Below are 27700 nucleotides of genomic sequence, written 5' to 3'. Positions count from 1 at the left end.
AGAGGAATAGATATTAGGACGTTTGTCATATCCATCTTTAAACATAGAATGAATTAAATTTGCAAATAACAAAATCTGCTTCACACCTCACTACAACCACCACAAAAAAAAAAATTCAACTGTTGAAAATAATTTACCTTAAACATTTTTTTTTTTTTTTTCAGAAATAAAAAGTAAAAACATTTTATTTCTGCATAAGTTAAAATGTACAAAACGGTTTCAAAATGCATCTTAAAAAACTGAACACAGATGACACTACGATCTATGGCCACACATGGGAAGTCAACAACGACCAAGATCTCTTTGGAGTCTCTCTCTCAGCAGACCTTGAGCATGGGTAAAAAGTGGCTGGTTAATTTAAACACACCGAAAACCAAGCTTTTCTCTTTTCAGCATAAACGCTCTGATCCCCCACTTGGCCCCAATTGATATGAATAGCTCTCGTCTAAAAGGCTTCCTGTTTTGACAAACTTCTGGGTCTGACTTTCACCCCTGACCTGAAATAGAAGAGTTACATCAAATCCGTTGCCAACGTTGCTGGAAAAATGGTTGCATCATTTTATCGCTTAAGAAGGTATCTAACGCAATCGTCTACCTGTACAAGAGCAAAATACGTCCTAAAATGGAATACTGTTGCCATATCCGGGTGGGAGCTGCTCAGAGTACCTTATCCTGCCTTAAAGTTCAAAGCCAGCTTCAAAACCTAGTAGGTGATGACATTTTTTCTTTCCTGCAACTTCTTTCCTACAGAAGAGACATTGCGAGCTTGTCTCTGTTTTATCATTATTTTCATAGTAAGTGCTCATTTGAGCTTCAATCTAGAGCCCCCCCCCCCCAACTCGTCAACCTTTCACAAAAAAACATTCTCCTAGCTGAAACAACTATAAAGAATTTCTTTCAATCTTTATCTGTGCCTGAATCTAAATTCAAATTCCATGAATAAAACTTCTTCCCTAGAACTGCTCGCCTGTGGAATACTGTTTTGAAATTGACTACAATATGGTTGTTTTCAAATCCAAGTTCTTGTTGAGCCACTACCCTTAAATACTCCATTTCCACCAATAACTATTAATACACTTATCTCAATGAGTACCGTACACTCATTAACCCTTATCTTTGAGTGGCTTTTGGGCTTGATAACTACCACCTGAAAGCAGAACTTTGCTTGCCACATTGAGAACATCATTGAAAAAAATAATATGAGAGAAAACTGGTATTTAAACCTGCATATATATATATATATATATATATGGAGAGAGAGAGAGAGATAAAAAGAACAAACCAAGTTATGTGTTCATCAACATTTTGTCTTTATTAGGAGACTTTCTCTGGATTTGAAGTGAAATCAAGAAAAAATACACAAATATTTGAAAATATATTTTTGATGAAATGTATGATCCTGTTCCATTTCAGAAATGAAAAAAATTATTAAAGAAAAAAAAAAAACCCAAAAAAAAACTCTCTTTCACAACATGCCCCGCCCTCTTTTTTGAATTTCCATTTGTTTCTGAAATGGAATAGGGTCATACATTTCATTACATCAAAAATATATTTTCAAATATTTGTACTGGTGTTTTGTTTTCATTCAACCAGAGAAAGTCTCTCAATAAAGACAAAACGTTGATGAACACATAACTTAGTTTCTTTTTTTTTTATCTTTATTTCTTTGAAATACTATTTCCATTATTCTCACCATTTATACACACACACACGTTTTGAATACAAATACAATGGATTTTACAAGAAAACCGATTTTATAGAAATTTTGGAAGTGATGCAGAATCTTGACATAAATTTGATATTTCTGTCTCCATAGCAAATTAGCTATTATAGTGGTCATTTTCAGAGAAAGGGTTGTGAATGCTTTCAGAGTTCTGCAATTTTCCAGACCACAGATCATATTTAGGATTAAAACACACACACACACACACACACACACACACAATGAGCTTAACAAAAATACATAACACATGAGCCATGCAGTTTATGCTGACCAATAAGAAAAAAAAAAAAAAAAAAAAAAAAAAACGGTGTTTCGCATCTTCAAAGTTTCTCATTACCTATTTGTATTAAAAGATATGTTTCGGTTGGATATATTTTTTTTTATATATATAATATATAAAAGTTTAAAAATAATGGAACAAATATTTGGAAAAATTAAGGGAAATTGAAATCGTCCACAAGTGTTTCTTCAACGCTGAATTACATCCTCAAATCATTTAAAGATCAAAATATTCTGCGATTTTGCAACTCAATTTCCAGAATTTTCACAAAATGAAAAAAAAAAAATGATTTGGGCAAGAACATACTGAGAGGCATGAATTGATTGGAAATTCTACTGGAAATAATTTACATTCTTCAATGTTTATCGCATTATCTTCAAATAAAACACAAGTTTCAGTTTTTATTTCTACTTGTATGCATATAAATTTTAAATATATATATGTGCGGATGTCTGTACATACACACACACATATATATTTATATGTAATACACATTGTGTGTGTATGTGTGTGTGTATTCGTCTAGATAAAACAAAATTAAAATCAAGCTCATATGTTTGACTAATACAAAAAAGATACAGACACTGTTTTGTATTGTTGAGCCCAAATGTTTTTTTGGTGTTTTTTTTTAGATAACGATTTGTAATCACACCTGTTAAAAAAATTAAATTAAAAAAAAAAAAAAAGAAAAAAAAAAAACATGGGTGGGGGTGGAGGGTGGAAGCAACAAAATGTGATTGTCAATGTGAAAGGCGTTAAGATCTTTTGCTCCACATATTCAGTTGTTGGCGGTCATCGTCATTATCACGAACAGCTGCATTTGTTTTTAACTTTCAAGAAACAAATCTGAAAAATAAATAAATAAGAAGTCAATTTAACAGTTTTTTTTGAATATCAATAGTCCAGTCAAAATACAAAATACTGTACCCTGAACAAATTCCAAGAAAGCGTTTTTTGTTTGTTTTTTTTTTTGGTAGTATTGCATTAAAGTTCTGAATTTTTTAGATGAGGGCTGATTGTTTATATTACTTGTATTGATCGGACTATTGTTCTCATCTTGAGTGTTACTTATGCAACATTTCAGTCGGATTAGCCTTCGACCGTCCACAGGCATGGTGGTTGGAAAAGAAAAGAGAATAGAAAAGTCACTGGCCTTTTTTCCAAACAATAACCAACATGCCTGAGGACGATCAAAGGCTAATCCGACTGAAATTTTGCACAAATAAAACTCAGGATGAGAACAATAGTCCAATCAATGCGAATAGTATTACATGTCAGAAAAAAATACTATAATTTTACCAAAACAGGATTATCATGAACGGTCCAAATGTGACATAAAAGAATATGGCTGCCAAAGCTATAAAATATTAAAGACAACTCACCTTTCAGCGTCTACCATATTTCATATAAAATAACATAGATTTGAAGATATATTTATATACTTATTTTTATATTATACCATTTTTATATTATCATATTAAAGAAGATGAAAAGCGAATCGAAAACTAGCCTAGTGAAAATATGTTAAAAAAAATTTTTACCCTAAAAAAATTTCAAGAAAGCATTTATTTTATTTTATGGTAGTATTACATGTCGGAAAAAATACTATAATTTTACTAAAACAAGATTATTACAAAGGCTCCAAATGTGACATCAAAGAATATGGCCGGCAAAGCTATAAAAATGTTAAAGGCGACTTTCAGTGTGTCAGAATTCAGAATATTAGGCGAATCGCCTTTCAGCGTCTAGCATATTTTGTATATAAATAACGTAGTAGGTTCGATAATATATTTATACATTTATTTTTTTATATTATTTTATATAATAGTATAATTTATACATTTTATTTATTTTATACATTGGAAAGGCAGCTCAGTGTGCAGTTCGTGGCCATCTCCTCCTTGATCAGTGTCTTCCACAACAAGTTTCAAAGTACTTTGTGATCATCACTGTTTTTCAGACCTGTATTAAGAACAAACAATTGTATGCTCAAACACTGACAGGAGACAATCACTTGAATCCGGTTATCACTTATACCTGCCTAAGTGAAATTGTCCACCTCTTGTCCACCAAAAGAAATGAATTATTCGCTCACTCTCACACCAGTAAATTATGGCTGAATTACTAACAGATGGTAAGGAGCTTATTGAAGCCAATCGTGCAGAACCCTAGCTGATGCACCTTCATGCTGTAGCTAACTCTTTGCTTATTTTTACCGCTGCTGGGTATGAGAACTATGTGAAGTCCGTCTCCAGTGAATGGCCAATCTGGAACATGATGCTGTAAGTGTTTCATAGATTTACGAATGGTTTGCATGCAGGTGTACTGATCAGTCCTGGACAGGCCTGGGTTGTAACCTAGTCTTCGAGCAAGCTCTGATGCAGGAGGACTCATCAGAGGAAGGGGAATGTCCGAATATCAGAGGGCCTTGTGAACTGTGCCAGTGTCCTTTCTACAGTGCAGTGATGCAGGGTTTCACTCGCAAGAGTTTTGTCACCAGTGAACAAAACAAGGAGGCAAGAGCATCCAGGACCAGAAGAGATTGTGAAAACTTGGAGAAAATTGTAGATAAACTCAAGACCTTTTCATCTTTCTCTGATGAAGTGTCTCTTCATAACATTATCACCAATGTCAATGCAAATAAAGATGTGAATGTCCATGACGTGTTTATCATTGGCAAAGAAATAGTGGCAACAATGGAGAGTCAATCATTGTCTTTTATTTTGTACAAGTGATATATGAAAGCTAAAACCCTGGCATCTAGTGTGGCGGTTGACATTGCTTAGGACAAAACAATAGACCCCCCCCCCTGCTCTTTTGTTCCAAATGTTTTCTTGTGGTGTTTAAAACTGCTAATCTTTCCCTTGATGAAGTGATGGACTATTAACTTTCTCCTTACTAACAATCAGTCTTTGTAGTAAAGCATCTGTTACATAAACCAAACAGTGCACAACTTTTTTTTTGTTTCATTACAGCTACATAAATCATACAGATGTTTCTCTTAATTTTCATATAGGAAATTCTGGACAAGAACCAAATCTTATATCAATTAAACATCAGAACTGATTGCAAATCAATTAAACATCAGAACTGATTGCAAATCAATTAAACATTAGAACTGATTGCAAATCAATTAAACATTAGAACTGATTGCAAATCAATTACACAGTAGAACTGATTGCAAATCAATTACACAGTAGAACTGATTGCAAATCAATTAAACATTAGAACTGATTGCAAATCAATTAAACATTAAAAATGACTGCAAATCAATTAAACGTTAAAAATGATTGCAAATCAATTAAACGTTAAAAATGATTGCATATCAATTACACAGTAGAACTGATTGCATATCAATTACACAGTAGAACTGATTGCATATCAATTAAACAGTAGAACTGATTGCATATCAATTAAACAGTAGAACTGATTGCATATCAATTAAACAGTAGAACTGATTGCATATCAATTAAACAGTAGAACTGATTGCATATCAATTAAACAGTAGAACTGATTGCATATCAATTAAACAGTAGAACTGATTGCATATCAATTAAACAGTAGAACTGATTGCATATCAATTAAACAGTAGAACTGATTGCATATCAATTAAACAGTAGAACTGATTGCATATCAATTAAACATTAGAACTGAATGCAAATCAGTTAAACATTAAAAATAATTGCAAATCAGTTAAATATTAAAAATAATTGCAAATCAGTTAAATATTAAAAATAATTGCAAATCAATTAAATATTAAAAATAATTGCAAATCAATTAAACATTAAAAATAATTGCGAATCAATTAAACATTAAAAATAATTGCGAATCAATTAAACATTAAAAATAATTGCAAATAAATCAAACATTGGAAATAACTGCAAATTAGTTTCTCTAAAAAATTGTAAAAAAGTCTATTAAAAAAAATCTCACCGTTCTGTATAATAGCGGCCATTTATTGTCAACTGTCGTCTTCTTCGGGTTCATCATAAAAAGGCAAATGGTAAGATTCTGTGGATGATAGTCTTTCCAGAAGATCATGATAAAATTTCTCTGGATTGGATGATGCTGTTGACGGAGGTGGTGGTGGTCGTAGTGGTGGTGAGGGTGATGATGAGGATGAGGAATCAGCAAAATCCTACAAAAATGAAAAAAAAAATTTTTTTCCAGTTTTCTTCCCTTGCAACATGCATGTATGTACACATATATACACGTGTGTGCGTGTGTGTGTATGTATGTATGTACACATATATACACGTGTGTGCGTGTGTATGTACACACATATATATACACATGTGTGTGTGTGTGTGTGTGTGTGTGTAAGCACCCACAAATTTATACTGATACGGCATATCAATGCAAGTTATATTCAAATAAACTTTATGAATAAATGGAAAATAGGTTTGCATTTAGAATTTTATTTTTTTTTAAATTAAAAGACAGAATATTTGGTGAATATTTACTGAACAATTCTTTAGAAAATTAGATAAAGTGCTATGTTTTTTGTTTTCAGATTCTAACACTTTTTAATGATTTATTCTTTAGTGGGGATGAGGTTAGTTTGCTATATTCATTTAACAGAAAATGATTCCCCTGGTTTTGATATTTCCGAATATTTCTCCACCGCCCTAAAAAATTTTTTAATCACTTTTTGAAGTTATGCATCATACACATCCGCCAAATATTGCTGTCAGCCAAACCCAACTTTTCACATTAATTAAATCGCAAAAATATAAAATAAAAAAATTTTAAAAATGAAGATTTTATAATCCAGCTTTTTTAATGATTAAGAAAAAAATTTTTTTTTTAAAACCAATTTGACAAAATATAAAGAAAAACAATTTGACAAAAACAAAAAACAATTTAACAAAAAAAAAAAAAACAATTTGACAAAAACAATTTAACAAAAAAAAAAAAAAACAATTTGACAAAAAAAAAAACAATTTGGCAAAAAAAAAAACAATTTGGCAAAAAAAAAAACAATTTGACAAAAAAAAAAAACAATTTGACAAAAAAAAAAAACAATTTGACAAAAAAAATCAATTTGACAAAAAAAAAACAATTTGACAAAGTTAAAAATAATCAATAATAATTAAAACAAATGAAGCATGCATGGTCCCCTGTGAATGCACAGTGAACGAAGCATAAAAAAAATGACTAAGTTCAGCATTTGCCACTCCCCCCCTCCACTCCATTTAGCCCCAAAAGTCTCCAGGGGGACATCAAATTCTTGTAAAAATTAACAAACGGTGCAGTTTTAGGCATTAGCATATGTAAATTTCAGTTCTGCACCATACAAAAAAAAGAAATGACTAAGTCCATCATTTGCCCCCCCCCCATTTAGCCTCAAAAGTCCGCAACGCCTTAACATATTTAACTTTGAGTTCAGCACCATGCAAAACTGCTAAATACACATACACAGAAAATTTGGGACAAATATGGTAAAATAGTCCCAAAAATGGAGTGTTTTTATTAGCCCTAAAAGAGCACTTGGGGCACACCCAAGAGTTATCGCGAAGTATAGAAACACAAAATTATAGAAACCAGTTAGTTACAAATTTTCAGAAAGTTTTATAAAAATCCAAGGCATCAAGTTTTTTTTAATAGGCACAAAAGTGTCAATTTTAGCCATTTTAACCAGAAAGGTACCCGGGGATGGGAGGGGGGATTACTCATATCATGTTTAATGTTTGTACAAAATTTTTTTAAATTCCAAGGTATAGTTATTGAGAAAAGTGCAGACGGACGAACGGACAAGGGTGAATTTACAGGTTCATATGTTTTCCACATTATAAATTATTCGATCGGGAGATCCTATTTATTAAAAAGGAGAATAGAAGATGATAACATCGTATGAACATTCAATTATTGATATATAGATATATAGTATATAGATATATTAGTATATAGATATATAGATATATACTAATTTAATGTTCATAGTATGTTATCACCTTCTTTGCTCCTTTTCAATAAATAGGATCTCCCAATCACCAAAGACGCAATCATTTTTTTTTAAACTTTACGTTTTGAAGAAAACATGTTTTTTTTTTTTTACTCTTTTTCTTTTATGTTTATTTTCTAAGTGAAACCTTATTATCCTGTATTAATGATCTCCTTGACACGATTTATCATAGAAAATTTGTCCTTAAAATTGTAATATAAAAATGTTTGTGAAATATTTAATAATTTATTAGTACCTTGATCGTATGTACATGTGCCATGGTTATTTGTTTTGGAAAGGTTGGTTGGTTGGCTTTTATTTTACGGCATATCAACTCTTTTCGGGTTATTTAATGCCGAATCCAAAGATTTTGAAGAAAAATTTTTTTAATAGAATATATTTGTTGTTTTCACGTCGGTTTCTATTCAACCCATAGTTGGGACCCTAACAGGTACTACCACTCCGGGTCAGAGTGGACCTGGGAGCAATGGTAATTAAAGGGTGGCTCCACACTCCCCAAGCTGGGGCCTCACCACTGGATATAGTTTAAGATCATATCCAGGACCTCCATTGAGAGACTTTTACCCTCTGCAGGGGGGCAGTTGGCGTATTCTAATGCCCCACCGACAGGGCCTTTTTTGGAAAGGATAATAGACTTAGAGTAAGTTAAATGTATTAATTCTATTAAAATCTTTAATTAGAAACAAAATTGACACTACTGCCGCTGTCGAATTACCACAGGTCCTGCTAGTATTGCAATAATGTGAGAATGAGAAAAAACTCAACTTTATAGATGCACTAGATGGCAGCCTGGCATTGCCCGGTTATACAATACGTTTAAACATGATATTTTAATTTATGCTGATTTAAAATCAATTCTCTACTCATTATTATACACTGCGTGTCAAATTATTAACGAGATAACATTTTTTTACCAGTTTCAGAAACTTAGCGGTAGTTTTGTATCAAAAGCTTCGGAAATGTTGGCAATGCTGAGCTGCGCATACTGTGAAATTTTTGTACTGTTCCGCGCAACGTAAACAACTTGCCATCGTAATTGCTTAATCCACGGTATTTGAGGTATGTCAAATTATTAGCAAGACAGTTTGTTTCATCAATAAAATGGGTCGTAAAGGTGGTTTGATTAGTTTTGAAAAGCGTACTATTACAGAACAGCTAGCACAAGGTAAAACTACCATCGAAATATCGAAAATAATAGGAAGGTACCATCAAACTGTGAAGAACTTTGTCAAGGACACTACAAAGGTATGTAAGAGAGCTGATAAAAGTAAATCTAGAGTTGTTTCACGCCGCTCTCTACTCCAAATTAAACGTGAAATTGTTAAGAATCCTGGGCAGACAAGTCGAGAAGTCTTTGACCAAGCTGGATTGAAGAATGTCTCAAAAAGTACTTGATGTCGCTTTCTGAAAGAAGTGGCAAAGTTTGTTAAGCCTGTGACAAAGCCTCCATTAAAGCAACATCACATACAAAACCGATTGAAATGGGCAGAGGACAACATGAAAACGGATTTTTCCAAAGTTTTGTTCAGGGATGAAGTGCGTGTCACTCTTGATGGGCCAGATGGCTGGAGCAAGGGATGGGTCCTAGATGGACAACATTGTCATCAGCGTTTAAGGCGCCAACAAGGTAGTGGTGGATAATGATTTGGGCTGGAATTATCGAAGGTATTTTAGTTGGCCCATGGAGAGTCCCAGAAGGCGTAAAAGTGACGTCAAATGCTTACATAGCTTTTCTGAAGGAGCACTTTGAACCATGGCTGAAGAAGCAAAGGTTGACGTTCAGAAGAACCATTATTTTTATGCAGGATAATGCTCCCTTGCATGCAGCAAACAAAAGCAAAGAGTGTTTGCAACAACTGGGGTTTTCTGGGCTACAGAAGATGGAGTGGTCTGCGAATTCACCAGATTTGAATCCAATTGAGAACATTTGGGGTATAATGAAGCGACGTCTCTATGCAAGTGGACGCCAATTTAAGAGCAAAGATGAGTTGTGGAATGCTCTTCAAGAGGTATTGCGTGGAATAACTGTTGATGAAAACACAAATTTGACTAATTCTGTGGACCAACGTCTTTTACAAGTCATTCAAAAAAAGAATAGCATATCCCCTACTAATTATGTCAACATAGAAATTACTATGTAGTTATTGTGTTCTAAGGATTTTTCCTAGTTCATTTCATGTTTAAAAAATATTTCAATAAACAAGTTATGTGTATATTGTGTTTTTTTTCTCAACTTCGTTAATAACTTGACACACTGAAATCAACAGATATTCCTATCTTCTGCTATAGTTTCACTAATACTGCTTTAAATACTTTTATTTTCTGACTGGAGTAGCTGAATAGTATTGTAAGCACTTTCTCAAAGTTTCATGGATTTTTATTCACTCGTTCCTTAAATATTTAAAAAAATGTAAACTCATTAATAATTTGATACGCAGTGTATGTTACGAGGAATAATTTTCCTGGTGGACTAATTTGCACAAAAGAATAAAAATTTAAAAAAATAATAATGATAACGTCATTCATCAAATTTTATCTCTTTGTTTACAATATCACGTCAGCTGATATTTAGGCTTGACGATGAATGCCCTAAAAACGTAACTTCTGATTATTGTTTAGTTTTAAAATATGCAAAAGAAGAAATGACTTGCGGCGATTTTTAATGGTACCTTTTTTATTATAAATCGGACTCATTAATAAGAAAAAGTTAAAATGGTGAGGTACACACTGGATTGAACAGGAGATCATTCGATCTGTAGTTGAATGCTCTACCATTAAGCTATATTTCCAGATTATAATAAATCTGTTTTTTTAAGAAATGATTTGCTAAGATTTTATTATTTCCCTTGCCCGGTGTAACGCAAAATATTTCCTTGGAAAAATTCTTTTTTATCTATAAGAGAGAAAGGTTATTTTTAAGATCGGATTTTTTCAATTTTCGATACTTATCGGATGAATTTCTGTACAAAACATATCTAGGAACACTGCCAGACATAAATTAGCCTTGTGTGAAATTTGAAAAACTTAGGCTCAGCTGTTTCGGAACATATAAGGAAAGAACTCACACAAAGTGACTTTTACATAAGAGTAGAAATAGATTTACTATGAAAAGAAAAATATAACTGGATCTATACCTCTGTGTCATTTTTGTATGTTTTTTCAAGAGGTAACGGAAATATGTTGAAGTTAAAATTGGAGTCATGGAAAACGGTTAAGAACCACTGCTTTAATTGGAAGAAAAGTAAACATACGGTTTTTGATGTAAACAAATTTCGGCTGGTGCATCTGCTACTAGTCTCTCACCAATAGACAGGGTTTAAAAGACAGTCTCCAACTTAATAGACTTTAATCGCTGTCCCATTAATGAAATGTTACATTCCTCTGCCTGTTCTACAAGTATTTTAATGGTAGGTGCTTCAATGAAATACAAGCCCTTGTACCCCCCACAAACCAGACACACAGCAAAGTCCCGCCCCTACACAGAAAAGATCCCAAAATATAAGAAAATCTTCTACTCTAATAGTTTCTTCCCTAGAACTGCTAGACTTTGGAATTCCCTTCCGGATTCCTGCTTCGCTGACTGTACTGACATGCAGAAGTTCAAGTGTAATGTAAACAGACATCTTGCTGCTCAACTCCTTACATAGTAGCTCTGCAAATTATGTCCCAGATAGTAGCCCCCTACATCAAAGTGGCACTGTGGCTTGTGTGGGGTGAAAATGCAATTAAGAAAAAAGAAATAATTACCTGCGTTTTGCCGACTCTACTTAGATCTTGACTCGTTGAATATTTTGACTGTCGTGTTAGTGGTGTCTCACGGGGAGGGGAAAAGTCACTGTCTTCTTCTAAATTATCCACATCCAGATCAGACAGGGAAGAAATAGAGTAATATGTCCGACGTGGAGGGTTCTTTTTATTAAGGGATCCAATCACACGGCTAGTCAAAATTTCAGATGCTATGGAACAGGCATTCAAGCCAGAGCCAGAAGTCGAATTCTCATTGCCAAAGTTGAACTCCGCATTTCCAAAAATGTCTGAGAACTCACTTGAGATGCTGCTTTGTCTTGAACGACTGCACAGGCTAGCCGCTTTACTCTGGCTAATCGCCATAGAATCCACCGACCATTCGCTAAAGTCTATGCTTCTTCGAGGAGACAGAGCTCCTTCTATTGTCCGGCCAACAAGTTGACCTCCGACAAGTTCGTCCCATTGATAGGAGTCGTAAAAACTGGAGGGTTCTTCAGGTGGTCGAGCATAACTCCCGTCGTAATTGTCTGAGAAGTTATCCAACGGCACGCTATTCTCAGGGATCGGTGCCAGGGGGGTAACTTTCAGATTAGAACGGCGCGATCCGCCCGAACGACAATGTCTTCGAAAATAAATATCAGCCATCTGCTGTGTTAATTCCGGGGACATTTCGTCACCGCTATCGTCCTCATCGTCTTCCACCTTTTTGATAGGCGAGAGTTCTTTTATTTTCTCAAGCATCGCCCTAATTGATTCCGCAGTCGTTGTTCGAGACGGAGATGAATTGGAGGTATCATCAAAATCGGTATCCTCCAATTTTACCTTCTTCATTTTCTTCATTGGTATAGGACCATCAACAACATCATTACCTTTTCCATTCTCTCTTTTTTTTGTCTCTCCTGCAGCTTCTTTCTTCTGGTTATGGTCAAATTCTACAATAGCAACGCACTTTAACCCAGCATTTGTCTCCGATTCTAACTCTGCCAAAAGGCGATTTTCCGTTTCCGTGCTGATCTCTGTCACAAGATCACTATCCTTAAATGTCAATAGATTATAGCTCGGCATTGCGATAGTCATTCCATCCTGAATAGGAATATCAAGTGGAATATGGACTGGAACATCAGATACGACAACCTCACTGGATGCTGCAATGTCATTCTCCCCGCTGAACATCTCCAAAGCATCCGTGGCAAGTTCCATTGATTCAGCTGCCTCGGTGTTTGTATCACCAGTGTCAACTGGGCTTACGGGAGCCAATTTATTCCAGTTTTTTTCAAACTCCGCTTCTTCCAAGTATTTTAGAGAGATTTCCAAGTCAAGCAAGTCTTTGTGAATGTCTTCAATTGTCGGTCGTTCTCCTTCTTCTCTCCAACACATTTTCATCAGTTCATATCTGAAAAATTTAAAAAAGGAGCGAGGGTCAAAACAATTGGTTTAGTTATTCAACTTCTAAGGATTCATTATGGCACATTATGCTTACATTTTCCGCTATAAAAAAAATGTTGCTTTGCATGTTGAAATGCTACAGTTAAGGAAAATACAATTGCATGTTACTTAGAACTTTTATCATGGCTGATGGAACGATAGCATGCTACCATTGCGGATCAAATAAAGGGTTCTGTTTGAAATTCCATGCAGATTACCGTGTTTGACAAATTACTTGAGTTCAACAAGCTATACGTGAAGAAGGTCGGAGGTTACATCGACCAAAACGTGAAAAAGACACTCAAGATGAGAACAGTAGTCTGAAAAATACAAATAACCAATTCTCATGTCAAAAATTCAGAAATATAAAATCTAATTACTTATGAAAACTCAAATCTGTTGCCAAGATTGCTGGAAAGATGGTGAGATTCTTCTACCGCTCCAGTACATATCTCACTACTGATGCAATACTCTACCTATATAAGAGCCAAATACGTCTAAGGATAGAGTACTGGTGCTATGTCTCGGCAGGAGCTGCTAGAAGCAACTTATTCTATTTTGACAGGGTTCAAAATAGACTTCGTAGCTTTGTGGGGAATGCCCTTTTCTCTTCCCTGCAACCTCTTTCCTACAGAAGAGACTTGTGAGCCTGTCTGTTTTATAGTCATTTTCATGGCAAGTGCTCGTCTGAGCTCCAATCCATGTTCCCTCCTTGCCAAACTTTTACAAGAAACACTCTACTAACTGAAACCACTATCAATAATTACCCCCACTCTTTATCTGTGCCTAAACCTAAATGTAAATTCCATAAAGAAAGCTTCTTTCTCAGAACTGCATGTCTGTGGAACTCTATTCCGTTTTCCTGCTTTCCTACAGACTACAATATCGTCGTCTTCAAGTCCAACGTAAACAAATTCTTGATGAGCCGTCCTCTTAAGTAATTCAATTTACCAAATTTCCACTACTAACGATTACTACAATATTTTTCCATTGAGTACTGTACACTCATTAACTCTTATCCTTGAGTGGTCTCTGGGCCTTGATAAGTGGTGATTCCTTTGTAGATAAAAAAAAAAAAAGACTTTATGATAAGTATTTGTTGGCATTGAATTTAAAGACAACAATGCTGTACTCTACAGGGAAGCAACATAGTGGTAAGGTAATTCCACAGATAGGAAATTGGGGTGGGGGTGGGGGGGGGGGCTCCATTTATAGAAATTCGCTTGATCGAAGAATAAAAGATCTTTTTTATTGTTATGGTAAGAAAAAAATGTGAAAATGACAGTCAAGATGAGAACAGTAGTCCGAAAGATAGAAATAATACGAATAACCAATCGGCATCTCAAAAATTCAGAAACGGAATACTTACACGTTGAGTTTATCTTCAGCATAATAGGGAAGTGGCAAACACTCATTTCTCTTGGAGACGACTTTATCCAAGACTTGCTCATCAGTTAACCAATGGTAAGGTTGACGGCACAACTGGGTCATTTCCCACATTGTGACACCATAAGACCTAAAAGAATGACACGCGAAAAAACGAGTACATTCAATTCAGCACAAGGAAAAACTGATTCACAAAAATTAAAAAATATCAACTGAAATGTGGCTGTTTGCAGGATATAAATTAACTAGAGTGTTAGTATTAATAGGTTAGTATTAATATTATTGCTGAAGTATTTGTGAGAATATTTTTTTTAATCTTAGATGATAGCAATTGGTAGAATGTTCATTTTTGATAAATAGAATCTGCATTTAGAATTCAATGTTAGTTAATATTTCTAGCGAGAGAATTGTTTTAAGTGTTCTATTTAAGATTGTTATGTAATCAACTTTAAATAACAATTATATTGATAATACATTTAATTTATTTGGAATTATTATTTCCGACATCGATTTTTTTTAGAAACAGAGTTATCTCTCCTGTAAGCTTCAAAACATAAAAAACAAAACCTCTTCACCAAATAATTTAATAAGTTTCTAGCATGAAAAAATAATTCTGTGTAGACAGAAAAATGTTTTGCTTTTTCTTTTTTAAAAAAATTCAAATAAAAAAAAATCCACTTATGAATAAACTGAAAGGATTTCATTTGTGTGTTTTTAGCCAGTGAAGGAATTCCATTTTTTTTTCTTAAACTTCACTTAAAAGTCACGTATATGTTAATGTTTATAAATATTTTTTTTTTCCACCTATGACTTGATCAGTTGTTGTGGTACTGTAGGTAAAAACGTTTTGCAAATTACCTTTTTCCACGTTTCAGTTTCAAGCCTGCCTACGTGGCTAATTATTTATTTTTTTTTTTGTCGCTCACTCGCTGCTTTTTTTATTGAAACAGAAGTTGTTTTAATTCATTTATTTATTGGGGGTGGAGGTCAGCACATGAGCAACAAAAAGTGCTCAATATCTGGAAAATAGCTTCTCTTTGTATCTCTTCTGCCAAAATATCTAGTGAAGAGGGTATCGCATACTTCTTTTTTGGGGGGCGATTACATTTACATGTTTTTATCCATTCTTTTATTTTTGAAATTGTTGTGGAGCTATTGACGTTGATGAAAATGATTAATATTCTTCATATAGCAGGTGCATTTCAAACAGAACTTCGTGTTGAACTGGGCAACGCTGGGTACCTATGCTAGTATAATATATAATTATAATACAATCTATCTATCTATATATATATATATATATATATATATATATATAAGTGAACATGTGTGTGTGTGTGTGTGCTATAAATCAAAATTCATAATTACCCATATCTATTTTGCTAACGACATTTCCTCTGATGAACCATTCATTGAAAATCCATGGGTTAAGACTTTAATAATTATTTGTACTCTTTTGTGAAACAATAAATTTTGTTGTAATTATACAGAATTTAATTCAAAATTTTCATGTTTTAATAAAAAATTAATTTCACTATTATATTTCGTAATTTTATTCAGTTTATGTTGATCCGTTACGCCTCTCCATTTCTTTTCTATAAATTACTAAACAATGCGAAAACATAACTTTTTACTGTTTCTTTTCTTTAAATGATGGGGAGGGGGGGGGTATATGCATTACTAGCTGGATGTCTGGCGTTGCCTGGTCGTACAATACGCTTGAACATATTTCAATTTATGCAGATTTTGTATTCATCATTATAGAATAAATCTTATATTGACTATTATATATTACGAGGAATAATTTGCTTGGTGGACTAATTCACAAAAAATAAAATTAAAACAATGATAATGTCGTTCATCAAATTCTGTCTGTGTTTGTTAACAATATCATGTCAGTTGATATTGGGCTTGTCGATCTTAAAAATAGTCTTTCTTCTCTACTGGATAAAAAAGAAGAATTTTTACAGGGAAATATTTTGTGTTACACTGGCCAAGATGTTACACCATAACATAAATGTTATAACATAAAATATTCCCCTGTAAAAATTCTTGTTTTTTATCTCTGAGAAAAGAAAGATTATTTTTAAGATTGGATTTTTTCAATTTTCGATACTTATCGGATGAATTAGCTTTGTGTGAAATTTGAAAAAGATAAGTTCCCAAACGGCTGAGCCTATGAGGAAGGAACTCACATACACAAAGTGATTTCTATATAGTAGTGGAGATTATTTACTCAAACTAACATCGACCGAAACGTGAAAACATTAACCAAGATGTGATTAGCTGTTCAAATACCCCCCCCACACACAAAAAAAAAAAAGGTAGGAATGCAGCATTTACCAAATATTAGCTTGTGCGGTGAAAGGTTTCGTCCGCCACACTCCTTTTTGCAAGGTAAGCGTTTCAGGTGCCATCCATCGAACAGGTAGAAGATCACATCCAGTATCATAATAATCCTCCTGAAAATTAGAGAAACTGAACATCAACACATATTTTATAATGGCTCCTATCAGAGTCAAAGGCCCATTAATTAACACTATCAACTGGTCATGGCTAACAGAATGAGAACAAGCTTCTCTTTTTTTCACCACCAATGCTCAGATTCTCACTTTTGCCTCAACTGAAATGAATTGTTATATCTTTAAAGAAGTTCCCTACTTTGATAAGCTTCTCAGACTAACCTTCACTTCAGACCTAAATAGAAAACATACAGCCAAGCAATTACTGAGGTATCACTTCTAATGCTATATGCCATAATCACATTGACACAACAGTTCCTATTAGATCCTTAAAGTGACGTTGAGTCTGGTCACTACCAAAATAGGTGACAAGGTATACCAAGTCCTGTATGTGTTCTCTGGTTATCTTCGTAGGGAGTTGCTTTGACAGTACAAAACCAACTTCGAAATCTAGTGGAAAATATCGTCTTCTCTTCCCTGCAGCCTCTTTCTCGCAAAAGAGAGGTTGTTAGTCTTTATCGTTATTTTCATGGTAGATACTCGACTGAGCTCTAATCTATGGTTCTTCCCCCTATAAAAGATTTGCAACAAAATACTCAACCAGCTACAACCACTGAATAATTTTTCTTTCTTCCTCTGTGTACTTAAAACTAAATAGAATTTCCATGAAGAAAGTTTCTTTTAAAGAACTACCCATAATACCAGAGGGCTGCTTCCCAGCTGACTTCAACATGCGAGTTAACAAGTTCTTGTTGAAATGTCCTCTTAAATAATCAAATTATGCCCAATCTCAACTGTCTTTACCAATCTTCGGTGTTCCCAATCAGTCTTTCTTATATAAAACATTTCCAATTTGTCTAATCACATTTTTAATTAAATCCTGCTTTCAATTTTAGATTAAAAAAAAGTTAGACTTTAAATGATTAAATTTATTTAATTTGGAAATCCTTGAGTGGCGTTAGGGCCTTGATAATCTGATTCATTAGTACAAAAAGAAAGGTTCATTATAGAGATAATATAACAGCTAAAAATAAAAATTAGGCTTGTTTATATATAAAGCAACATAGAACCATGTTGAATGAGGGTGGAATGTGTCATAAAAAATAACTCTTTCCAAATTAAATAAATTTAATGATTTAAAGTTTACTAGCTTCTTTCTTTTGTAAATCTAAAATTGAAAGCAGGATTTAATTAAAAATTTTTTGATTAAACAAATTGGAAATGTTTTATATTAGAAAGACTGGACAGGAGTCAAACTTTTTTAATATATATATATATATATATATACACACACACATACATACACATAAATTTATGAACAGTACATAGGGCCAGAGCAAAGCTGACCTGAACTGCTGGTATTAAATATGAAAAACAACATTGTTTTTATGCTTCAAAAAAATCCTCATAATTTTGAAATTTATTTTAGAGATATAAAATCATTTATATTTTTTGTCTGATTGCGAAAATTTAATAAAAAAAAATTACCTTGAATTTCTCTTCTGCAAGACCATAATCTCCAATCTTTATAGTCAAATCATTTGTGACCAGACAATTTCGAAGAGCAAGGTCACTAAAAATAAAATGCAAAATTTGTTTAAAAATTCAGTGCACATAAAAAACAATGTTTTTAAAAAAATTATCAGTTTACGTTTCCAAATTTTTTAGATGAGGATTAATTATTCATATTCTATCGGTACTTCTGGTTACTGTTCTCATTTTGAGTGTTATTTTCACAACATTTCGCTCGATGTAACCCCTGACCTTCTTCAGGCGTAACAGGTCAAACTTGGGAATCCGCACGGAATTTCAAACAGAACTACGGGTAAAATTATCTTGTTCCATCAACCATGGCTGAAGAGAAGCCTTAAATAATTCGCAATTGGATTTTTTTAGCGTAGTCTGCACTGAGGCTTGAACCATCAACTTCCAGAAATGCAAGTTTTATGACTGAATTTTACCAAGTACTCCATCCACTGTGCTCTGGGTCTGACATGATACACCTGAAGATCAGAGGTTACATTGACTGAAATGTTGTGAAAATGACACTCAAGATGAGAATCCAAATAATACAGATATTATCTGTTTGTTGCTTTGCCTTCAACATGGTAACTATAAAATAAATCAGAAAGTTACTCATGTGCCTTTTATACAAGACAAGTCTTCCTGGTGTGCATTAGTAACAATGATAGTAAATGTGACTGTAGGAGTGAAAATTCCTCCCACTTCCTTTATGTATGACCAATTTCAACAAAAAATATATATAAAATAGGATTAGATATTAAAGTTGCTGAAAGTCAATGAAACTAAAATTTTGTTTGCTAACAACAAGACCAATATATGGCAAAAATCATTAACTGAAAATATTTATGTATATGGATATTTATTTTTTTTTTCTTTTTGACAGAAATTATCAATTACTCACGTAAAGAAACAGCGAGGGTTGGCTGTATTTTATATACAAGATAAATCAATAAAACATAGCATCAACATAGATAAAGCAATGTTTATCGCTTTGTCTGGACATACAGATATTACAGGTTGATCTCAGTGAGAGCAAGAAAACAGCTTTATCACCAACATGCACAAATGCTAATATGTTCATTTTTACAGAAAGGAATATTAAATCCAGACAGTACAGAAAGATGTGTGCATAATAGGGGATTTCATAAGTATGGCAAAGTTGAAAGAATGGACAAGAGTTCTTGGGTTAGTAAATGGAGAACAGTTGAGGTAGCAGGTCCAGTTCACAGGGGAACCAAGAAAACATGGAAATGATAAGGATGGACGTGAGAGAATGACAAGCAGGTTTGGCCACAAGAAGTTGAAAGTCAATTATGTTCTTATGAGTATATACTCTGTCAAAAATGGTTCAATTGTATGGCCACATTAAAAGAATGGGTGAGAGTTCTTGGGTTAGTAGATGTAAAACAGTTGAGGTAGCAGGTCCAGTTCACAAGGAAATGCCAAGCAAAACATGGAAGTGATAAAAATGAATCTGGCCAGAGATAGGTTGTTTGGAAGTCAATTTCTTAAAACTGTCCAACACATGCCAACATATAAAATGGACGTTAAACAAAAGACAACGATGATTGGTTTGGTGGTTTTGTTTTACGGCATATCAAGCCTTTTTGGTTATTTAATGTTAAATCCAGTTATTTTGTAGGTTTCTATTCTTCAAGCATTTTGTATCTTCAATCGTTAGTTTGTAGTGTTTGATTTGGTTTGGGTTTATAGTGGATTTCATTGTTTTTGTTCCCTGCTCTGCAGAACATGAATGAGTTTTGCAATGGGAGAGGGAAAAGGGTTACAATATTAATGTTTGGTACATTTTTAAGTTAAGCAAGGGAGATAGAAAGAGAAAGGGTGAATGGGAAGAAGGAAAAGGTGGGTTGTTTTGTTTTTTGTTTTGTAGAACAAAATTAAGTTTTGCAAAAGGAAGTAGAAAAACAAAAAACATCAATGTTAGGTGCATTTTGTCTCAGGAAGCCAATATCTTAAGACAGCCTGATCTGGTAGCACCAGGACACTGATGATATAATAATCAGGTTTAATTACTTTGAAAAGAAATCATATAAATTCAAAAGGGGCTTTCGTTACTAATAGTTTAGCAAACACAAGCTAGTTATGATCGTTAAATCAAAGTCTGACAATGAGAAATCAACATGGCATAGGATTAATCGATTTCTCAAAGGTTGCTACTATTGATCCACACTTTTTTTTTAATGGAAACTACTCCAGACAAAGCATGAAACCACTTGATGTAAGAACCAAACAAGAACGAAAGGCAATTATCACAACAAAAGATGCCTATTGGCCTTAGTCTTCAAAAGATCAAAGCTATAGGTAGGAGGAAAACAGCCAGCAGGAAAAGAGTTCCACAAGCCTACAGTTCTTGGTAAGAGGTTATTGAAATAGGAAGCTGTATTATCAAAACAGTGAATTGGTTTCCTGCTTCTCTGGACTGACATGCAAGAGTTCAAGTGTAATATTAATAGACACTGCTAAACTCCCTACATAGGGTGTCTCTATAGATATAGTGCCAAATAGCAGCCTCTTACGTTCAAGTAGGAACTGTGTTTTATTTGGGGGGAGGGGGATGAAAAATTTTAAAAAGTGGGGCCAATCAAATTACAAATTCTGCATTCCAAGAACCCTCAAATGGTATAAAGATTTATAAGCTCAAATGTAACACCGTTACTCCATACATGTCTTGATGAATGGATAGCAAGAAAAACATTCAAATAGACAAATGAAATAAACTGATATCAAAATGCCAGCTTGAAAATAATCATTCAATTTGATAAAAACTGGTGGAAAGATTTCTGAAAAATGGTTGGATCCCTCTACCACTCCAGAAGGTAGATCACTGCAGATGCAATTCTCTATCTGTATAAGAGCCAGATACGCCCTAAAATGGAGTACTGTGGCCACATCTGGGCAGGAGCTGTTCGGCATGACCTATCCAACCTTGATAGAGTCCAAAACTGGCGTCAAAACCTAGATTGATGTCCTTTTCTCTTCCCTGCAACCTCTTTCCCACAGAAGAGACATTGCGAGCCTGTTTCTGCTTTATCATTATTTTCATAGCAAGTACTCAACTGGACTCCAATTTATGATCCCTCTTTGCCAAACTTCCACAAAAGCACTCGATTAGCTACAATCACTATATACGATTTTCCCCAACTCTGTGCCTAAATATAAATGCAGATTCCATGAACAAAGCTTCTTTCCCAGAACTGCCCGCCTTTGGAACACTGGTCTGCTAAATTGCTTCCCGGTTGAATACAACGTAATAGCCTTCAAATCCAATGTAAACAAGTTCTTGTTGAACAGTCCCCATAAATAATCAAATTCTACCCAATTTACACCATTAACGATTACTATACTACCATCTTACATTCATTGACATGTATCCTAGAGTTGACTTTGGGACTTGATAAGTAGTAATTCCTAAGTAAAAAAAAAAAAAATTGAAAAATATAATTAGAGCAATTTTTTTTTTTTTTTTTTTTTTTTTTTTTTTTACAAATCTTTCATGGACTACACATACCATGCTCTCAATTGCTAAATTTTTTATGTTTGCAACAAAAACATAATTCTGTCACAACAAATTTGATACACAAAGTTGGCAAAGATGAGAAAAATATATTTTCACACATGCGCGTGAGTATTTTATTATTTAGATTAATTTTATGCTTTATGATTTATAGAAGAGAAAACGATTATTTCCTTTTTTTTTTAAAGGAAAAATAAAACAAGAATGTTGAAAATATTTTTAAATGAACCTCTTTTTTCAACATGTTTCTTTATAAAGTTACCTTGGGGTAAGACATTAATCAAAGGGAAATAATACCTTATGACCTTAAGGAGTTACTTCCCCTTCAGTTTTTCTATATTCGAGAATTGGAAACTTTTACTGAGTTTCGAGCTCCTTAGATTAAAGTACAGAATACAGTCAATATTTGTACGCAGTTTTCAATTGTTATTTTTATGCATATATTTTTTGTTTTCATTTTTTATATTTAAATTACCTTTGTTGTCAGTCTACATTTAACTATACCTTCATTTTTATTTTTTGGTGAATTCCTTAGTGGACAATTTTGAATCACCATGGTTGTTTTTTTTGTTTTTTTTTTATAATCGCTTCAGACACCGATATAAAGCACTAAAAAGAATGAAAAATGATTATCACATTATTTAGTTTCGAATATTCTTAGTCTTGAGTATTTGTTAAAGAGACAAGAGTTCTAGGAATCTGCACCAAAATAAAAATTTAAAAAAAACTAGATTTCAAACATTCTCAGCACAGAAGAGAAAAGGTCAGAAATAAATTGTGGGATTCAGGATTTGCCAATAAAGCAAGATGATAGAAAAAAATAATTAATGATCTGAGGTCATGATTTTTTGAACAGCAACACAAATGACATTTCCTCACTTTTTTCTTGTCTGCCTCAGACTAAACATCAATGGCGACAAAGATGTTGTAAGCAAAATAATAAAAGCCTGAACCAAACAGGTAGCTGCAGTAAGACTCATCATACCAATTGTCATACAACTTGAAGACCCAGGCATGACCGTCAGAAAACACTGCAAACCCCAACCCTTAGCCGACTACTTTGTGTAGCACATGCTGGAATGAGATACAAAACAAGAATAACGAAATAAAAGGTCAGAATCACTTTGGATCCAAAGTTGGATGACGCTGACAAAGGAGTTAGGAGTCAGTTCCAAGGCTGGCTCAAGCCTGTCATCAAAGCCAAAGGTGAATTCATCAAGTGAAATCAAACAAGTCAAGGCAAACTGACCGAAATGTGATGAATAAATCTCAAAATGTTAAATTAGTTTTTCTTGAGTTGATGAATTTTTTAGATAAGGATTAATAATTTGTATTATTTGAATCATTCGGACTAATGTTCTCATCTTGGGTTTTACTTGCACGACATTTCAGCACGTAAAGAGTATCTTGTCAAGCTCGAGAATGATTCCGTCTAATTCCAATAAGAATAGGTTTCAGACTCCCAAAATTTATATTAAAATTGTTTGTAAGGATTTGTGGCGCAATGGGTAAAGTGCTTGGTTTTTCAGTTGTAAGTGACATTCTTTTGGAGGTTGAATCTTCAGAGCTGGTGATACTAAGAATACAATTACAAATTATTGAAGACTATTCTATCCAGTCATGGCTTACAGAATGAAAGCGTGCTACCCCTGTGGATTAAATAAAGTGTTCCATTCAAAATTCTGTGCAGATTTCCAATTTCAAGTTTGACAAGATATATCTGAAGAACGTTGGACATTACATCAGCTGAAACATTGTGCAAGTAAGCACAGAAGTTCGAAAAATGTAAATACTTATTTTTTCCTAGACAATAATAAAATATATCATTCGCACCATGTGTGTGAGTATACATGTGTGTATATGCGTGTTTGACTTTTGGACTTATTTGTCTCCACTCCTTGATATAGTTAATAATAATAATAAAAACTAATAATAATAAACACTCTGGATCAAAAATCTAAACTTGGAGTGAAAAGATGGTATAGTCATTGTGGGGGACGTGTGTATGTGTAAATTGGTCTGTGGTCACAAATATCCTTTAATAAAAACACATTCTCCTCCAGTATTTGAATGACCTGCACAATAGGATTTTTTTGGTTGACATTAAGAGTCCAGTAAGATAATCCAAAGTAAGATAATCCAAAGTCCATCAAAGATTAACATGGATTTGAGAAAAAAAAATTTTTTTTAAAGTAGAGGATGTAAGAGGGTGCTTACCAATGGACATAATTATGACGATGAAGGCAGGCCAATCCGCATGCAATATCGACTGCAAATTTCAAAAGGGTCTTCCGCTGTTTATGATAAGCAATGTCTTTTTCATTTTCTATCAGATAAGTTTTTAAATCACCCTGAAAAAAAAAAAAATGAAGGATTTATTTTAGGATAAATATTTCTAATAAATCCTAATTAAACAGACAATGTTATACATCAAGCTGACGAGAAAATTCTTGCAGTTTTTAACTTTTCAAATTCAGATGAACATATTTCGGCTCAAACAAAAATTTATTGATCAAAATAAGCACAATTAGAATCAACACAATTTTACCAACACAAAACAAGTGCATTTATGCTAGTACCGCAAAAATCTTGCAGATTAAGTCACTGAATGCGTTTTTTATATCATTTATGTTTTTGAGGTATTTCACATGCAGAAAGTTGTTGAGATGCGTGAAAAAGTGGTAGTCGGTAGATGAGAGGTCTAGAGAGTATGGCAGATGAGGCAGAGTTTCGCAGCCCAATTCTTCTGCTGGGTTGGTTTAGCAATGTGTGGTCGGGCATTGTCATGGAGGAGAATTGTGTTTTTCTGTTGACAAATGCTGGGTGTTGTTATCAAAGTTCCTGATACATTTCATCCATTTGTTGACAGTACTTTCCCATCATCATAGTTTCGCCTGCATTCAATAATCTGTAATGGATGAGACCAGTCGCAGACCACCAAACAGTCAGCATGACCTTCTTTTGGTGCAACTTCAGGAAGTGTCATGGAGCTTCACTGGTGTCTAACCAGCGAGCTGAGCATTGCCGGTATCGTAAAGAACCCACTTTTCATCACAATTCAGAAACCAGATGAAAAACGGGTTGTTCTTTGTTGCATAAAAGAATGGAAGATGACGCTTTATAGCTGCATTGTTTTTGATTGTCGTTCAATTCATGATATAAAAAAGGCAAAACGGGCGTGCGCATTTTTGTATGTCCAAGAAAGACTTTTTCGGGGAGGAGGGAGTGGTGTCTCGATGACGTTACTATTTTGGAGAACTTTGCTTAGACTTCCTAGATTATAATATCTAGGATTTACAAACGGACGTCGTCTCTACATTTATTTTGATTGACTTAAAAAAATTCCCTCTATTCAGTCCTTTTGCATGTTTGTTCATCTTTTTTTGTATAAAGAAAGCCATACTAATCGGAGCAAAGTAGGCCGCCTGGCTTTCCTGCCAAGAACGCCTTGAAAGCAATTAGCTTTGATCAATGTTGGGAAAACCCTTTATATCAGACAATTGCTATTCATTTGAGAGTTCCCCGCTTTTTCGGAAGAGCTTGGTTTTCTCAACATCGTGGGGAAACAAATAAATAAAACGTTCAGCCAACGTTCATTTTTGTGCCTATGTTAACTCATTCATAGCAAGTAAACTTTTTGATTAACATCGGCAAATTTGAACGCTTCTCGCGTCTTAGCGTAGCGGTAAGATGTCAGCTTTTCTTTCACTTTCTTTTCCACCTTTGCGTCACGGGTTCGAGCCTGCCTGTCTACTATCACTTTCTTTGTTTCCCCCCCCCCCAACATACACCTACAAACACCCGGGCAAGCCGGACATCCCCACTAGTAAATATATAATTTATCATTTTATGTATATACACATACACAGATTTTAAGGTGATATGATTTATTGTGTATAGATTTTCAACATTTACTTCAATACATACTTAGAGCTTAGTAGTAGTAGAAAAATATATTTATGTCAATCCATGCAGAGGCGTCTATGTTTATCCCTGCCTGACTATTCTCTATGGAGATAAAATATCGACATCTTTGTAGCTTAATTGCCATAAATATATTTTCATAGATTTATATAGAGAGTGGACAATAAATTTGTAGCCCTAAAGAAAACATTACAGCTTTATTTTTAAACTTTTATTAAAAAAAATCAATTCAGGTAACTTGATGTACTAGAGCTGACATCTATTCAATGCAGCCGCCTTGATACGGGTCCGGAACTAGGAGCATACCTTTTCCACAAGCGTCGGTGGGAGCTCAACCAATACTCGGTGGATAACAGTAATCAGGCTGGCTTTGGTGTTGTGGGAGGTTATGTTGGTGATGCTTTCGACATATGACCAAACATAAGCAGCAGATCCAGGTCGGGGAAGAAGGACAGTGAGAGAAAGGTACAAAGTCATAGCACTCCTTCTGAAGCCTGGGTCTCTTTGGACTTGTGGGCCGGCGCCGAATTATACCAGCGGCCACTTGATTGTACCAGGGCATCACTACACCCTGGTCCTGTATTAGTAGAGAGCATGAGTTGTACAGCAGTGCATCTCCAATCTCGTTTGTTGAACATTGTGTCACTTTCAGACATGATAGAAGGCTCCTATTGCTCTTGGGATTTATACACAACTGGCCAACTAGTAGATGGTTTGCAAGAAAAAAAGAAAACCGGTTTTCATCGAACGGAAATGGAATCATGTTGTCTTTTCTAGGGTGACAATTTTATCCTTTCACTTTGTACTCATTCTCAAAAAGAAAAAAATGTGAAAAGGGTGGATTTGTGGGTTAAACAACGACTGAAAAGTCATGAAATACAAATCAGTTACAAAAGAAAAAAAGTTTATTACACTTTCACACACATATGCGAGAGTATTGGCATTCACCCACCACAAGCTTGGCACTATCATTCATCATACGTTTGCCAGAAAAAAAAAAGAGGGGGATGTCCGACAAACGTGGAAAATGTCTGTAAAATGAGATGTTTACATTTTTCTCCAAATCAAAACCAAACGTACTAATTTTATATTGAAAACAAACATACCAACGGAAAGTATTCAAAAAGAATCAGGAATGGTATGGCTTCGGTGCACATGCCAAGGAGACGCAAGATATGGGGATGATCAATGGCTCTGAAAAACAAAAAGAAAATATTTTTTATAACGATCCGAATAATTATTGTTTTCGTCAGTGTTTATCCCATGCTGCAGTCCAACTGCTTTAAGATTTTAGTGTAGGTTAAGGTTAGTTTTTGTTTCGACTGTCCTTATTGCTTTTTACCAGAGATCTTCCTTTTGACTCCCATTTTTTTTATGTGCTAGTACCAGTATTCTGTGTAACGTCATAATACTGGTGAATATCGATATTTCATATACAATAGAGTCGAGTCAGACGTGAAGTCCACTGCAATATGTATAAGATAGCCTACCTTCATTGACAGCCAGCACTCTGAGCTATACAAAGCAAAAGTCTAAGATATGATAGCAAGGTCATCACATTGTTTTTTATTAACTCTTATAAATTTGCACTTGATACTTCAACAATAATTTTAATGGCAAGTGCTCTGACGAACTCCGAGCAGTAGCACTCCCTCCCACGACAACAATATCGTCAAAGTAAAGTTTTTTACTTGAATAGCTTTTTTGCTAATACTGCTGCACTTGGAAT

At 34.1% G+C, this 27700-nt stretch overlaps 1 protein-coding gene across 5 annotated transcripts in view; it reads right to left on the bottom strand.

Moving 5' to 3' along the window:
- Nucleotides 1-2613: 2613 nt before the first annotated feature.
- Nucleotides 2614-27700, bottom strand: part of LOC145280126 (uncharacterized) — a 176818-nt gene continuing 151731 nt past the window's right edge. For 4 of the 5 annotated variants that reach the window (XM_080131890.1, XM_080131887.1, XM_080131888.1 and 1 more), the window contains 8 exons: nucleotides 27078-27165; nucleotides 24265-24398; nucleotides 18477-18561; nucleotides 16870-16988; nucleotides 14510-14656; nucleotides 11716-13108; nucleotides 5937-6141; nucleotides 2706-2849 (listed from right to left, as the gene is read on the bottom strand). In XM_080131890.1, coding sequence (XP_079988016.1) covers nucleotides 5965-6141; nucleotides 11716-13108; nucleotides 14510-14656; nucleotides 16870-16988; nucleotides 18477-18561; nucleotides 24265-24398; nucleotides 27078-27165 — 2143 coding nt within the window. In that variant the 3' untranslated portion in view covers nucleotides 2706-2849; nucleotides 5937-5964. Of the gene's footprint in view, nucleotides 2850-5936; nucleotides 6142-11715; nucleotides 13109-14509; nucleotides 14657-16869; nucleotides 16989-18476; nucleotides 18562-24264; nucleotides 24399-27077; nucleotides 27166-27700 lie in introns of all 5 variants that reach the window. The other variant, XM_080131886.1, reaches the window with a different exon arrangement.

Source organism: Euprymna scolopes, chromosome 7, assembly GCF_053919585.1.
Source record: "Euprymna scolopes isolate OS-2025 chromosome 7, ASM5391958v1, whole genome shotgun sequence".
Lineage (NCBI taxonomy): Eukaryota > Metazoa > Mollusca > Cephalopoda > Sepiida > Sepiolidae > Euprymna > Euprymna scolopes.
Note: the sequence above shows the minus strand (reverse complement) of the source record. Positions and strands in the feature narration are given on the sequence as shown.